Source organism: Coenobita brevimanus, chromosome 103 (assembly GCF_032717465.1).
Source record: "Coenobita brevimanus isolate Jiangsu-jjx chromosome 103, ASM3271746v2, whole genome shotgun sequence".
Classification (NCBI taxonomy): Eukaryota; Metazoa; Arthropoda; class Malacostraca; order Decapoda; family Coenobitidae; genus Coenobita; species Coenobita brevimanus.
This window is the reverse complement of record NC_137056.1, coordinates 38981433-38998206: the sequence shown is the minus strand read 5'-3', so window position 1 is coordinate 38998206 and position 16774 is coordinate 38981433. Positions and strand designations below refer to the sequence as shown.

The 16774-nt window shown below is 43.1% G+C and overlaps 1 protein-coding gene across 1 annotated transcript in view; it reads left to right on the top strand.

Moving 5' to 3' along the window:
- The window catches only part of LOC145415682 (calcium-dependent secretion activator-like), a 603137-nt gene that overhangs the window by 102880 nt on the left and 483483 nt on the right, over positions 1–16774 (top strand). The window contains exons 5-7 of the mRNA XM_080284897.1: positions 9130–9305; positions 16096–16175; positions 16543–16688. Of these exons, the coding sequence (XP_080141023.1) occupies positions 9130–9305; positions 16096–16175; positions 16543–16688 (402 nt within the window). The remainder of the gene's footprint in view (positions 1–9129; positions 9306–16095; positions 16176–16542; positions 16689–16774) is intronic.

Sequence of the window (16774 nt, the reverse complement as noted above, 5' to 3'; positions counted from 1 at the left end):
TTCTATCTTCAAACGATTTTATTCAGCTAAGGGGGGATTTTTCGATTTTGAGGGAAAGCATATAGCCTGCACTAATAAAAATTCTTAAATTGTAATGATGTAGTTTGAGGATAACAGAATGGAAGATACGTGATGGTGACGGAGTTGTATAAGGATAAGGATGGGGGCAAGATGACGAGGGATAAGGGGGAAAAAAAAAAAAAAAAAAAAAAAAACGGAGATATACTGGCAGGTTCATAAACAGAGCTCCAATAGAAACTCACAGCGGTATCTGTTGAAGGGACGGCTCAGTCTCCTGGTGCGGGCGTGAGTGTGGCAGTTGAAGAAGAGCGATATATGTGAAGTATCCTGGAAATGAGGAGAGAGAAAAAAAAGGAAGGGTAAGAGGAGAGAAAAGCAAGAAAGTTGAAATAAGGAATACAGTGAATGGAGAGAACTGCAAAGGAGAACTTAAAGAATGTTAACCCCTTGACGCCATTGATATTGTTTGCTGGAACCAGACGATTTTATTCAGTTAAAGACGGATTTCTAGTGGGAAAGAAATTAGAAGGCTGCCTCTAACCCCTCAAGTTGGAAAAGCCACGTCAAAGCTGAATAAAATCATCTGGTAGTGGAAGAAATACAATGCGTCATCGGAATGAAACAGTTTACACCATCGAGGCCTGCTTCCCTTTTTTTCTATAGGATATTTTACGAAACTGAGAAGAGTCGTCGTGCGGTGAAGGAGTTAATGAAGGTGGAATCTAACCCTTCCATTTCGAAAAATCTGAAGCTGAAGAAACTGTGTGGGTGGGAAGCAGAGAGAGAGAGAGAGAGTGAGAATCATCGTGGTGAAAGGGCTAAGGAGAGGAGAGGGGATAAAGCCTCACTATTGTCGCTCGATTTGGTGTAGTGAATATATGACCCTTTTCAGTTGTGTAGGCCGCCTCCCTCAGTGCTCCCTTGAGGTGGCAGGGAGGCACGTTATGAGAGAGAGAGAGAGAGAGTGAAAAGACACAGGAGGGGAAAGATTTATAGAACAAAAGTAGAAAACGTGGAAAATGACAAGGAGTAGGGAGGGGGACGGGAGTACCGTCCGTGGTTGTGTTACCCAGAGATAGAACATTGAATCCATGACCATTCCCGCGAGCCACATTCAACCACGCCATTCCACCCATTCACCCCCCCCCCCACACACACACACACGCGCGCGCGCGCAGAGAGAGAGAGAGAGAGGAAAAGAAGGGAAGGAGAGGGGAAGGAAGATGTACTTCAGAAAGGAGGGAAAATCATCGGTTTGTGGGAGGAAGAGTTAGAGAAAAGGTTGAAAGAGAAAGCTGGAGGCAGACGGTGTTAAATGAGAAAAAAGAGAAAGGAAAGTGGGAAAGAAAAAGTTAGATCCGCCAGGGAAGAAGCGAAAAAGGTAGAAAGCAAGAACAGGGCCTGAATAATTGAAGTGAATAGAGAGAGTGATAACGGTCGCAGCCTTTATGATGGAGCGAGAAGGATGAGAAAGAAAGGAGCAATTAGAAAGAAAAAGCTTCAGGAAAATGGGTACAAGATAACGAAACAAAAGTAGGGGGAGTGGAAAGAAGGGCTATGTGGTTGGATAACAGGAGGCGGAAGAAGAAGAAGGATTGGTTGTCCGTGTGTGGGAACCTAAAGAAGAAAAATATATTGGCGTGTCCGTCTGACCATTCCCTGAGCGGTTTTTTGACACGGAGCTGCCTGTGTTCATGTGTGTCCGTTCGGCCTCGGCTTTCTCTCCACTCTCCCCCTGTCCTTATGTTGCTCACCTCCCAAAAACCACCAGGAATCACACGGCTTAAATTCTCAACAAGAGAGCAAGGGAATTCTCTGTCATACTTGAGACTGGCATTCAGAGAGTGGATTTGGAATTCATTGGATCCCATCGGCGAAACAAAACCAGCGGACAGGAATATGCAAGGGCGCACTCGACCAATATTTAGTTAGCGCGGGTCAGGCCTAGTTGTTGGCTGCTATACGAGCACAGGCTTGGATGTGGTCACAGAAATAAAGGGATTTGTGGATATTACTGGGTGTAGTGAAGATTTGCTGGCTTAGTGAGTTAAAATAGATAACTAGCTCGCGCGCGCACGCACGCACGCACACACACACACACACACACACACACACACACACACACACACACACACACACACACACACACACACACACACACACACACACACACACACACACACACACACACACACACACACACATTAAGCATTCCTATCCAAACACTTTGTCTGTATTACCAATAGTTTCTAAATCCCCTCGTTCCGGTGACATTTTATTCTTGGCATTGGCATACGATTTCATAATTATAATCATAGATATGGCCCTCGTTGACCCATTAACTGCTGGGGGGCCCTCTTAAGGTAAATAAAATTCTAGTGACATTAAGAAGAAACCAAAATGCATCACTAGGTTCAAGGAGGTAAACCATATTGTCTTATTCGTAGTTAGATAGCACCAGTCGATTTTTTTTTTTTTTACGCTAAAAAAAAGGAACCAAAGGCCAGGAGCCTGGAAGATTGTTCCCTCCAAGAAAACAAAAACAAAGACAAACTAACAGGGGGCCAGATTCAAGTCTTGCCTTGCGCTTGATCCCAAACGCGTAAGTAAGTGGAGTTTTTTCGATCAAGTAATTTGGTCAGGGATGTAAGAGGGCGGTCTAAACCCCCTTGAATCCGGGTGACGTCCTTTTTAGTGCATTTTTGCTCCTACCAGACGTTTGTAGTCATTTGAGAGACGTCATGCTCTGAAGATGTTTATTAAGGCTGTATCTGACCCTCCAGTTTGTAAAGTCTGTCCTATGCTGAATTAAACTATGAGATGGCGCGGATATAATGAAGGTGATATTCTTGAGTGTAATTGATACGTTCCTTACTGCGATAGCCAGACCTTAGGTCTTTACAACTTGAGTATCGTAATAGAGAGGGTACTCGATGACGGAGTTGTATGTATATTTGCATTACCATTAACCGCAGTGAATAAATAAACCGAAAACAGTTAGTAGTAGTAGTAGTAGTAGTAATAGGAGCGAGCGAGCGAGTGCAGCGAGCAAAGCTATATTTACGTTCAGCTGAGGAATGAGCGGCCCGACACGACCCGGCTCGGCCCGACATGACGCAGCCCGACTGCAGTGGTGTTCTGTGGCTAATAATTTTCGGTCAATTTTTACACGTTACCCTCATCCGATTTTCGACTTTTCGTTAGCATTTTCTAGTAGAACTGGTCATTCTAAGAATCTTTTCTTCCATGACATTTCTCTTGCAAATTGATAATAAACGAGTTACACGCGATTTACTTCCACCAATCACAATCACAGACGAGCGCGCGCTCTGTCCGCTCACCGGCTCACATTTGAAAGTTTGTCCCGGAAGACCAAACTTTACACGTACTCTTCATTTTTGCACGTTGCCCTCATCCGATTTTTTCATCCAACCTGAGTGTTTCCTGTTGTTTTTGGTGTGATTCGATCGATTTTGACCTTCGTTTCTATCGCAAGTCGCTAGTTTTTGTTGAACGCCACTAGCGACTTCCGGTGAAAAGGACCGGTCCAAATCAACAAGAATCACACCAAAAACAACCGAAAACACTCAGGTTGGATGTTTGTTATCACTTGAAATGTAATTTTTTGCGGTTCTTCCCCCTCCCCCAGGAATACTGGGAGACCTGTGGGAAACCGGGGTGTTGGGTGGGGGAAAAACGCAAAAGCGAGTGATTTCCTACTGGAACTGTTATCAAAATCAAATGAAAAACACTAAAATCCTTCGGAAGAAAATAATTTTAAGCTTCTTAGGGAATTAGTGTTTCCTTACTGGGGGGCTTCGCCCCCCAGACCCCCCAACCCTGGCCGTGCTTCCTAACTGGGGGGCTTTGCCCCCCAGACCCCCCATGACATTAACCAAACCTCATCTAACCTAACCTAACCGAGTGTAAAAAAGAAATAATGCATTAAAGAAAAGTCGAAAATCACTAACAAAAACAACTGAAAATGTTAAAGAAAAGCCGAAAATCGCATGAGGAGTACGTGTAAAGTTTGGTCTTCGGGGACAAACTTTCAAATGTGAGCTGGTGAGCGGACAGAGCGCGTGCTCGTCTGTGATTGTGATTGGTGGAAGTAACTCGTTTATTATCAATTTGCGAGAGAAATGTCATAGAAGAAAAGATTCTTAGAATGCCCAGTTCTACTAGAAAATGTTAACGAAAAGTCGAAAATCGGATGAGGGTAACGTGTAAAGTTTGACCTAATTTTCTTCTATGTGAGATAGGGGAGAGATTCTTTCAGCAGGTAGTAGATACATCCAATAAATTTTGTTTTTAGCTTTCCAAGGGAATGCGCTGATGGCTTCAGTTGACATCTTCCACTATGAAATCGAATTTTAAAAAGATTTCCTTTTGTAACACGGTTTTCTTGCATGAATTCTAACAATTAAATATCAGATATTACGCACATAATTTTACATGAACGTTTTTCTATGTTTAGGAGGTGAAATCAGCAAGGGTAATCACCCCGTTTCAGGGTTTTATCATTCAATCAATAGCCAAGCGTTTACCGACGCAATTCTTTGACGCGGCAAGTCGGGAGCAGAGAATTGAACATTGAGCTTGTGATAAATGCTACGGTGCTTCCCTATATGCACATCAGAGAGAAAACGTGAGAAAGTAAATATTTTAGCTCAAATATTCTTCTGTTATTGTTCAGCTACCTTACCAGAAATGTTGATCGTTTACAGCAAGATGAAATTATGATGATAGACGTATGTACAAACCCTCGCTCGCTCGTCACGCACTCACGAAGCACACTTTACTAGTAGTAGTAATAATAGTAGTAGTTGTTGTTGTAGAAGTAGTAGTCGTGCGTCACACCTTCACATTTACCCCTTCGTAATCTCATCCTTCCCAAGACAGTGTTTAATTCTATGATTATGAGGACCTCCTAACCACCACCACCACCTGATGATTTTTACTCAACGTACGGGAGCCGCCCAATAGTGATGGGGCTAGTGAAGGCAGCGTGTAACCTCTCTGCTCAAGAAGTCTCTACTAATCAGAATAAAGTCATCTAGCATTGGCAGGAGTAAAATAAAAACCGTGATCGTTGTCAAGGGGTTCACTAGTTAATTTTGCCTTCGTCCTGCTCGTCCCGATAGTGTTGCTGCTGGAGAGAGAGAGAGAGAGAGAGGCTGAACAATGGACCGGCCGCTCGCTACCTTTCCACCTAAAATTAATAATAAAAAAAAAAAAACTTCGTAGTGCTTCTGCCAACCTCTTAGTGTAATGAAAATGGTAGTAATGTCTCATGGCAGAGAAGGGGGAGGGAAGGAGGGAGGAGGGTGGGAAGAAGAGCTGAGAAGAAAAGGGAAGGGATCGGAGGGAGGGTGAGACTACGAAAAAGGAGAGGGAGGAGGATGAGACGAGTGGGGGAGTTAGGAGGGAGGGAAATGGGTGATTGAGGAGGAGGGAAGGGGAGAGGGAGGGAAAGGGAGAGTGGCTGGGGAGAGGGAAGGAAAGGGGGATTGACGAGAGAGGGAGGGAAGGGGAGAGTGACAGGAGAGAGGGAGGAAAGGGGAGTGTGACGGGGGTGAGGGAAGGAAAGGGAGAGTGGCTGGGGAGAGGGAGGGAAAGGAAGAGTAACGGGGGAGAGGGAGGAAAAGGAGAGAGAAGGGAAATGTTCGGACTGGTGTAGCACAGATTGTCAAAGTACAGGGGTTACAGAATTAAACCCTGCTATTTGTTACAACGAAAAATATCCTACCCCGAAAATACAAGAGGCCCAGCATTCCCTCCTCCTCGTAAAACCCATACATTCCTGGCTACGATGGAGGCTGCTTTTTACTGTAGGAGAGAAACTCGAGTCTAGTGATGGCGTGAACTTGGGTAACATTGTAGAGCTGGACAGGACTAAAGAAAACATGCTTACGGTGAACTTGGGTAACATTATAGAGCTGGACAGGACTAAAGAAAACATGCTTACAGTGAACTTGGGTAACATTATAGAGCTGGACAGGACTAAAGAAAACATGGTTACGGTTCCCTCGAAGCTTGTTAAGTATGGGGTAACCTTCACTACACCGTATTCTTAATTATGTGGGTACAAGTCGTAAGCTTAGTTTCGACATTCTTTCCTAAACACACACGAGACAGTACACATATCCCAAGTATGCCGGGATGTAGAAATAAAGCAACACACACACACACACACACACACACACACACACACACACACACACACACACACACACTTGTTGAGCTTCTACTCAAGAGTGATTGGCATGCTACAGGAGGGAGATAGTTGGGTGAATTGTTTATTTAGATCTGGAGGCAACCTTTGACAAGGTACCCCACAAGCAACCAATGTGGAAATTGAAGTACATAGAAGGGGACTGAAGGGGAACCTCTTGGAGTGGTTGAGAGACTTCTTGAGAGACAGACAAATGAGAACAGTGACAAAGGACAGGATGTCTGGATGGAGGGAAGTAACTTGTGGAGTCCTACAGGGCTTGGTGTTGGCATCTGTAATGTTCCTGATTTATGTAAATGATATGGTAGATGGAGTGAACAGTTATACAAGTCTGTTTGCTGACAATGCAAAGATCTTGAAAGTAGAAACTGAAGAAGACTTTTAAAATCTGCAGGGGGACCTGTATAGGATTTATGATTGGAGTCGGATGTGGGAAGGGAAATTCAGCGCAAAAAATGTAAAGTATTGGAAGTGGGTAAAAGTACCAAGAGACCATCACTGAATTATTCGATGGGTAATGAACCAGTCACAAAAGCAAGAGAAGAGGAGGACTTGGGAGTGCCAGCCCAGGATAATTTGTCACCTGAAAAACACGTGAACAAGATAGTTAGGGAGACATATAATCTGTTGACTAAAATTAGAGTAGCACTTCACTACATGGATGAGAAGATGTTGAAAAAATGATATTGGCCATGATCCGCCCCAGGTTGGAATATGCGGCAGTAGTGTGGTCCCCACACAAAAAGAAAGACAAACAAGATTGAGAGAAAACAAAGAACAGCATCCAAGATGGCCCTTAGTCTGGCAGATCTGTTGTACAAGGAAAGGCTGGAAAAGCTAGATCTAATTTCCTTAGAAGAAAGGTGAGAGAGGGGCAACATGATTGCGGTGTTCAGGGCCATGATGGGAGTAGAAAAAATTGACAGAGATCTGCTGGTATGGGATGGAAGAGTAACAAGAGGACATGGAATGGAACTGAAAAAGCTAAGTTGCTTGAAAGATCTCAAAAAATATAGTTTTCCATATATACCAGTCCCTCCACATTCGCGAGGGTTAGGGGACACAGACCCCCGCAGATGTGGAATTTCTGCGAATGTTTGGTACACCCTCCTGTAAATGCCTCTACAGCCTCAAATCACCCCCTGTGAGCAAGTGTGCAAATACTGTACTGTACCTAATAAACCATATCTGGGACCTGAAAGCAGCATAAAATATCACAAATAGTTGATGACTTGCCCAGACATGAGTGTGGACAAGTCATCAGCTACATACTGTATAAACCCCAACTTCTTACAATCATACCCATTAAATTCAGTCCAGGCTCCACAGAGGGACAATCCGCGAATCTTTGAAGCCCGCGAAAGTTGATTCCGTGAATGTGGAGGGCCTGGTGTAGAGACATTGATCTGTGGAATAAACTAGGCAAAGAGATTGTCCAGTCAAAAAACTTAAACAAGTTAAAAGCAAAATTTGACTTATTGAGTAACTGAGACGGGACCTCATGAGTGTAGCTCGTTTCCTGTACAGTAGACCCTTGTTATCCATGAAATTTGCATCCACAGATTTAAGTTTCCGCGGATCAGACTTATTTTAATAACGTACTATACACTGTAATTTAATTTGAATTTGGCGCGCAGCGCACACTTCTTTTATCGTTACAGTTAGCATACCCACACCCACGAGTATTCCCACCACTCTGTCAGTCTTATTGTAAACACCAGTCAGTTCGCTACTTAAGTCATCGTTGTCCTTCTCGTGTTTACAGCTGTACTGTACTTTCATTGTGTAAGTGAAAAATGGCTCCCAAGAAACAAGTAAAGGATAAAGGCAATTCTTCTAAGCCAAAGAGAGAGCATAAGGTGTTATCATTGGCAGAGAAAAGGGTCAGATTAGACTCACAGCTTACCTACAGTGCCACCACACATCTTGTCGCCTCACCATATTGGCACTGTAGGAATTGCACTACAATCATCGTCGTCATCATACAGCAGTCATCGTCATCTATACAGAAATCATCATCGTCATACAGCAACTGCCATCAATGTAAAAAGGTTATGAAGAGAACACACAGTCTTTTGGTGAGTGTTAACCTTTTCATGCACGGACTCCAATCGAGTCATTAAATACCATCCTGTACAACGCACCATGAACCATGATGCACATCTAGTCAAACAAAGGAGGACACAAGTTTCCCGCCGATGGGTGTCATATTTTGGTATGTTTTTTTACCCGATTCGTGTCATGGTGTGCTTTACAGGTTGTTAAACAATCGTAACAACTCAAACCACCTGTGCCTGAGAGGGTATGTATTTGTAATATTTTAAAGGATGTTTTTATTTTTTCAGGGATGTGCTTAGCTTGTGGAAATAATATGCCATTTTGTGATGATGACTTGAGTATCCACGGAATTTGCCTTCTGGGGGGGTCTCTGGAACCTAACCCCCGCATATAACAAGGGTCTACTGTATATCACAACTAGGTAAAATACACACACATACACACTGAATCGTTGTAGATATGGAGACACGACAACACAATCCTAGCTCAGATCCTTTCAAGTACAATAGGTTAAATACAACTTGTTAACATAGTTTTAACGTTTCTATAGCACTGCTCCACAGAGCTACCTACATGTGCTCCTATCCCGTCCAGTTTTCATCTTTCTACTTCCCTATAATTCTTTTTTTTCCCCATGGGTACTCAGTCTCTTTCCCACACAGGTTTATGAAGGGGACCAGTGTTGTGCAGAGATGTTATGGTGACTTCCTTTTCCCTGTAATTTCCTGTAACCATTTACCTTTTGTTTTTTCCCACATAGCATTCACTTGTATATTTGTTTTCTGTATTTAGTTTTCCCCATTTTTCTCCCACAGAGCTTCCTGAAAGGTGAACTCCAGATAGCAGCAGACGAGGCATTCACCAATGCTGTGCAGAGCTACCTTGAAGTGTTCCTGAAGAATGAACGTCTGGCCTCCATGGTGGTGTCAGGTGCCTGCTCCCAACACGACCTGAGGGAGGTCTTCAAGCACAACGTGGAAAAGAGAGTCAGGTGCGTGGCCACACCATGCCAAGGGGAAGTGGGAAAGTATAGAAGGCAGGAATATAGGTGTATAGTAGAGGGAGGATAAGGCAAAGCAGATCTGGGAAGATAAAAAGGAAAAGACAGAGGTAAAACAGGGAGAGAAGAAGAGGAAGTATTACACCATTTAAACACGTAGTTTCAGGTTAAATAATACAACCTGTACACCTCAACAGAGAATGTTTGTCCAGATGTGCAGTATAACATTTTTAGTGGAAAGTTGCTTCCCACGTAAATCTTTCAGTTGATAATAAAGTGACCTTAAGATGGATATATCATGCGGAGGTAAGTGCCAAAAATAAATATGATCCTGATGTCAGGTTTAAGGACTGTTGCTTTATCATGGACATTCCACTTCTATATTGTGTACCTTCTTTATGAGTCCCATACTGGTCAAACCAGTTGGGGACTATAGGTTTGCTTGGTTCTGTCAGTATGTCCGTCAGTCCGCAATCTCGTGTCCACATGCATGGCCAGATTTTATATAACTTCACACAGTTGTTCCCCATGCCATGACAGTGTGTTGCGTGCAACAACCAGCTACCTACTCCCAAGGTCGTGGTCACACTGGGGGCTCAACAAGGTTGGGTGCTGTTGTACTTGACAGCCATACTAACATTTGTGTCCGCTCTGTAGCTTCCACGTGTATGGACAGATTTTGTTATAACGTCACACAATTGTTCCCCATACTAGTGATGTATCGGATACCAAATTTTAGAGCTCTGCGGAGGCGGAGCCGTATATCTATTTCTCATAAAATGCGTTTGCGGGTAAAACTGTGGGGTTAAGATAGGAGGTTAAGATATTAATTTTTGCGGACGCAGACACAACTGCGGATTATTTTTACCTCCATGTCCGCGGTTGCGGACACAGATTTTTTTTACACATATTACAGTACATTTATGCAGTATAGAGTAATGAGTTTCAGCCACACTTAAGTGTACACTTATGTATGTTACCAGGATGCGGGACGGGGACCCAACTCGTCATGCATTCCACCAACCACTTTCCCCAACCTCCACCCTTGGAAAGTAGCAAACTTTAACTGGTTACTGTTATTGGCTACTCTTGTTAAGCCACAAGCTGCCACATTTAATATTCAGACTTTAGATGTGGCAATTTTTTCTTTGAAAATAGTCGTTTTTCTGCTTTCCCTGCAAATGGTTCCTCTTTTCATCATATATAGGCTAACTCTAGATATGCCTATATATTAATATAGCATGTGTAACTGTTGTGACAGGTAGATAAATAGATAGGGAGAGAGAGAGAGAAAAGAGGAACAATGAGAGACGGAGGGAGGAAGAGAGCTAATAGAGAAGAAAACAGAAAGAGGAAGAGGGACTGGTAGGTGAGAGGAATGGAGAGGAGAGTTGTGGATGAAACGGAGAAAGAAAAGAATTATGACAAAAAGAGAAAGGAGTAATATTGGATGGGTGGAGATCAGCAACCTCTGTGGTTCTTTGACGCGGAGGCAGATTATTATGTGGAGCTTTTATTATCTGAAAATGCGGTGGGGTTCAACAGTCAGCCCAGACACACCTAACAACCTTCCTCAACTGCATCCTGCCAGTTGCCTTGCTCACAATTGCAGCATCAATCAAAATCAAGAGCCAAACACTGGATCTGCTGACTCCAAACCTTCCCTGTTCCAGTCGGACTCCGTGCTCAGCAACTGGTTATAATGGTTTCCAGGAGTCTTTTATATCCTCACTCTCCAGCACCACCTTTCCTTCATTATTCTTCACACACTGCTGACCTATGATATCCCTGTTTTTCGTTTTCAACTGAGATGCCACCTTAACCTGTGGATTGCACAATTACCTTTTTTTTATCCCACCCCGTGGTGTGCAAAAAATGAAAAAAGAAAATATATGTATATATATATTTGTATATGTATATATTTTTTAGTTTCTGTTTATTATACATTTGAAGATAAACATCCAGGGCATCATCTTGTGGGAAAAAAAGAACGTCTCTCTCTCCTTCTTTGTGTAGCGCAATGCGTAAGTTTGTGTAGGGGTGTAGTTAGCAGTGATGCATGGCCACTGGAAGGTTAGCACAGCCTGAGCCGTGGCTCGCAACATGACACATCCCAGCCTGAGCTGTGGCCCGCAATGCGACGCTTCCCAGCCTGAGCTGTGGCCTGCAACGCGCTGCTTCCCAGCCTGAGCTGTGGCCCACAATCCATGGGTTAAATACCATATCCTTCCTTTCAGCACTATTTAGGTTATCCAGTAAAAGTCTCTGGGACTTAGATTTTGCCCTGTATACTGTACCTCCTTTCTAGCTTTATGCTTGGCAGCCAAGTATTTCTCTTTGTTACCACCACTTTTCCATTCCCAGAAAAGCCTTCTTTCTTCCTAAACTTGGGCTTCTACACCCTCACCCCACCACCATGTTACCTTGTGTCTTGAGGGGGGGGGACCCCTTTTCCATCTTCACACTGAATTAGTAACTCTCAGGAGATTGTTCTCGTGAGCTTTGTACTGTTTATTAACACTTATGTCAGTTCAGTCACAAAACTACTCACCTTGCTATAGAACGCATCCCTTACAGCTTATTTTTTCAACTTCCATATTTTCCTCCTAGGTATATAGGTCCTCGTCTTCACCACTTGTTTCATAAACACCATGTCACATATCAGTAATTTGTGTTGCTGCTCACATTCTTTTGCTCCCTATAATTTTAACATTCCTCACCAACCTCCTGACCTGGAAAGTCGGTCTAGCCACTGTTTCCCCCAGACTTATGTGTAATTAGCCAACTTTCTTTTCCTAAAATATGTGTTGCACACAATCATGTTTATTATCTCCCCAAATTCGAGTATCCCATCCCCTTCCACATTCCTTGTACCATATGCACATCCCCCATGTACCCTTTCCAATCCCTGAATTGCATCACCTACATGACCATTTAAGTCCTCTCCCAAAACTGCAATCTCATCATCCCCGATACCACTAGTCACATATCTAGTCATCCCAGAATCTGTCATTTTCTATATCATCCAAGCCAGCCTCTGGAGCATCACTGACATGAATGAAATCGTGAGTTTACTGAACAATATTATCACTGCTACAATTCGTTCATTCACTTATTACATTCATGATGCAATCCACCTAATTTTCCTTAACCAGCACACCCACAACAGCATATCCATCAGCACTTCTATCCCGATTGTACTCATTTATTTTCCAAACGTGTGCTTGAAATCCCACCTCGAGGACCCATGGCTGTAGCAGACTGTCGGCTTTAATGGTCCTGCCTTTACCCCCAGTTAGTCCATTATAGCGGGGGTCCACTTCCTTATTACCATAGTATAGCTTCTTATAATGAGGTTGTATTGACATTTATAACTTAAAATCAGTGACAGTATACAGGTATACCTCAATATGTGATACTCCTAGATGTGATACCCCGGTTTAACGATGGGTGTAGAAATACAGTAATTCTTCCAATAACTGATGTAATAGAGCCAAAGACGTGTCCGGGAATTGGGAAAATGCCTTCTGGACAGGTACTTATGGACCCTAACCCACCCTAACTCAGAAAACTACCTACATAACTCCCTACCAGACATACATAGCACCTATTTAAGACCATATTCACACAAATAAGAGACAGAAACCATGAAATAAATGAAAAGGAACCAGAGAATGAGGAATTGGAAGTGAGTATTGAAAATATTTAGCGATGTACAGGGTACTTACAACACGTCCGTGGCCGTTATGAAAATTAACCCGCCTCCTCTAAGGCTCTGGCAGTGGTGAAAATGCTCTTGAAGCATGTACAGTAATCCAGTGTTGTGCTGCATTTAATCCTTTGCACTGTGAATTATAACTGTGTAACACTGCACATTCCATTCTTATTTGCACCATGCCAGTTGCAGCATACCAGTTTGCACTCTACACTTTTTCCATTGCACTCAGAACTGATTTCTTAACACTGCACAACACTGTAAATTCCCATGTGGTTTAGCGGCGAGGTATTGCAAAATTCACCGTTTATTCACAAAAACGAGCGCATGCGGCATCCATTGCGATGAGCATATAGTGAGGATGATAGTTAGACGGTAACTGGGGAGGCCTGGGAGGGGAGGAAGAAAGGGGCTGCGCGTAAACACAGCTGTTCTGCACCGTGCGCCAAGTTCAACTTATTTTTTTTTTTTTTTTTTTTTTTTTTTTTTTTTTTTTTTTTAAGGCCCGGGCCCATAATGTCCGGAAATTGGGGTGTCTGAGATTTGGGCGTCCAGTTGTTACAGGGATTATTTACCACCATACCTCGCCTAACAATGGCTAAACCCCGGTTTAACGATGAGTTTTGATTTTTTTTACTGATTTTGATCATATTTTAGACTAAAATTATGTGTTTAGGTTGATTTATGAACTTTTTAGACTATGTGTTTTGGCCATAGGTGAGGTGAACATTGTCATTCTGGGGAACAGTTTGCTAAGCTTGATTTTTTCCAGACTTATATATGATAATTTTCAAATTTTATTTGTTGGTTTTAGTGAGCTATTTACAGGTGTTTGGTTAGCTTCTTATACAGCTGTTAGGTCATTTAGATTGGCTTTAAACTTGTTTTGGGGCTCTTTTCAGTGGGTTATAGATTGTGTGTGTGGGGGGGGGGACCCAAGGCTGAAAAACGCATCCCATTACTTTACAGGTTAAATCTAAAATCTACCCTGATATACAATACCCCACCTAACATGTTTTTACCTAACCAATTGCATCATTAACCCCTAGGGTACGCAATTCTCCAGCCTCAACTGCCCCCAAGGACGCAAAAACAGGCCTATGTTTCAACTTTCTTTAAGGTTTAAAGTTTTAAACCCGATTTATAGAGCTTCAATTTACACACCTGAAAATGCAAACCCCACCCCCCTAGACCCAATAGTTACCAAGCTATGGCCCGTCTAAGTAGATAATAGTTACCCGTCACGGCCCCAGCAAGAAAGAAAATATGCCGATCGCACCTGTTTTCTTCACAAAAATACGTCAAAAATCACGCACCTGTTTTCTTCACAAAAATACGTACAAAAATCACCAAAGTCAAATTTTTTTGGTGTGTATTGGTGTTATAAACCATTGTAATGTGCTTAGAAAAAAATAAAATGATGACAAACCTCCCCCAATAAATATGATAATTAGTAAAGATTATCCTCCCCTGTTCTCCCCTCCCCATACCTCCAATCCTCTCCCTCCCCTTCCCTTCCCTCCCCCCCCCTCTTTCCTTCCCTCCCCTCCCTGCCGAGCTGTCAAATCTAGCTAGGGAAAATGGTCATGAACCCCCTAATAAAAATATGATAAATAGTACAAATTATCCTCCCCTCCTCTCCCCTCCCCATACCTCCAGTCCCCCCCCTCCTCTCCCCTCCCCATACCTCCAGTCCCCCCCTCCTCTCCCCTCCCCATACCTCCAGTCCCCCCCCTCCCATTTCCCTTCCCTCCTCTTCTCTTTCCTCCCTTCCCTTCCCTCCTCTCACCTAATCTCCCCTCTCCTCTTTCCTCTCCCTCCTCCCCTCCCCGCCGAGCTGTCAAATCTAGCTAGTTTTCGTTTTGCTTTTTTTGTTTTTGAAGACACCAACATTTTTCCATGTGTCGGCATAAAATAAAATTTCTTTTTCGAGTGGGTTTCGAATAAAGACAGCTGAAATAATTGTGGTGTGCATATCTGTATGCAAAGACACGAATAAATTACAGGTAATGATTCAAGAACACGCGCCATAAAGTGTAAAAAATACGCAATATTCGAGGCTGGGGAGGTAAAGATACTTCGTGCTAGGGGGTGGGGGTGAGGGTAGGGGGTTGGGGTGGGGGGTTGGGGGTGGGGGTGGGAGGTGGTAAGGCCAGGAGGGGGAGTATGGGAATGGAGGGATGGGAGGAGACCACCACAAGATACAAAGGAAGGGTCCCAGTGGAGTACAGGGACATGGAGGGAGAGTAGGGGGGAAATACCCTCCCCCAGTCATGGGGGGATCCACATAAGAGGGGGAGGATGCATGTGGAGGGTGTGGGAGTGGTGGTGGTGGTGGTGGTAAGAGTGGTGGGAGGTAGGGTAGCAACAAGGTAGTGGGGTAGAGGGACGTGGCGAGCCTGAGGTGGGGGGTACATCCCCCACTGCCTGGGTACAGGCCTGAGTCCCCTCTCCGGTGTGTCCAACACTTAGTTCTTATTGGTTAGAAGCCATCTGTGTCACAGTTGGGGTGGTGCCAGGTGCCACCAGTTTTTTGTGGATGTTGCTCGATCGGTGTTGCTTGTCCTTTTAAGAAATTGCACAAAAAGCCCAATCGATGAGATTAGTACTTCAGGGGTTAAACCGGCGTATACATGTGTATGATTTGGAATCAATCCAAACTAAAGAGAAAAAAAAAAACTTTTCCCATGACATAAAACAGTTATTTCTATGAAGACCATTTTTCACCTGCTTTGAACCATATTTTGAATATAATTTGTATTTTATACATATGAAAAAGTAACCAGAGAGTAACCCCTGTACAGTAGGGGTACAGTATTATATATGCATTTAGGTACAGTATGTATAAAATTCATTCCAAGAGAAATGCAAAACCTACTTTAGAATTCTAGCCCCCATTTAGAGGTAAAAATGTAAAGTGCCCCAAAGCAAAATTTTTCGCCCTTGTAAATGAAGCCCTGATGAACTACAGTACTGTAATTTATAACTGTCCATTATGCAGACAGTAATTAATCCATTTTTGCCTATGGGCTAGTCATTACTTATCCTGTATTTTTCAACAAACAGATCCCTGCCAGAGATTGATGGCCTAAGCAAAGAGACAGTACTGACCTCATGGATGGCAAAGTTTGACATGATCATCAAAGGTAAGGAGAGTCGCTGGAGAACCCTGATTTAGTTGTAAATTCACTGTTGTATGGGTATTAGGAAATATTTTGTTTATTGTTATTTATCCATTGTGTGTAAGAATGCTTTGCAAGTTCTCAGATTTTTTTCAGTTTTATCATTTTTCAGCTTGTCACATAAGTGCAGACCAAGTTTATTAGGATCAAGCCAATTAAAGAATTTTATTTTGAACCTCTTTATATTAATGCAGAGGATGACAGCTGTGCAGAATTACAGTGGAAGATCCTCATGTACTATTATATATATAATGTTTGTTATTTTATTCAAAAGAAGGTCACTTAATTCTTCTCACCCCTGCTTGCTTATGACCTCACCTTACCCCAGCAGGAGAAGAGGACAGCAAGCGGCCAGGCAGAATGCAACAGACCCTAAACAGTGAGCTTATTATGCCCAAAGAGCAGCTCTTCGACATGTTCCAACAGATCCTTGGTATTAAGAAATTTGAACACCAACTCCTCTTCAATGCTCTGCAGGTGAGGGCATTTACACAAATCTCCAGTAAGCAGTGAGTAGATCACCATAAGTACAGGCATACCTCGGTTTAACGATGCAATTGGTT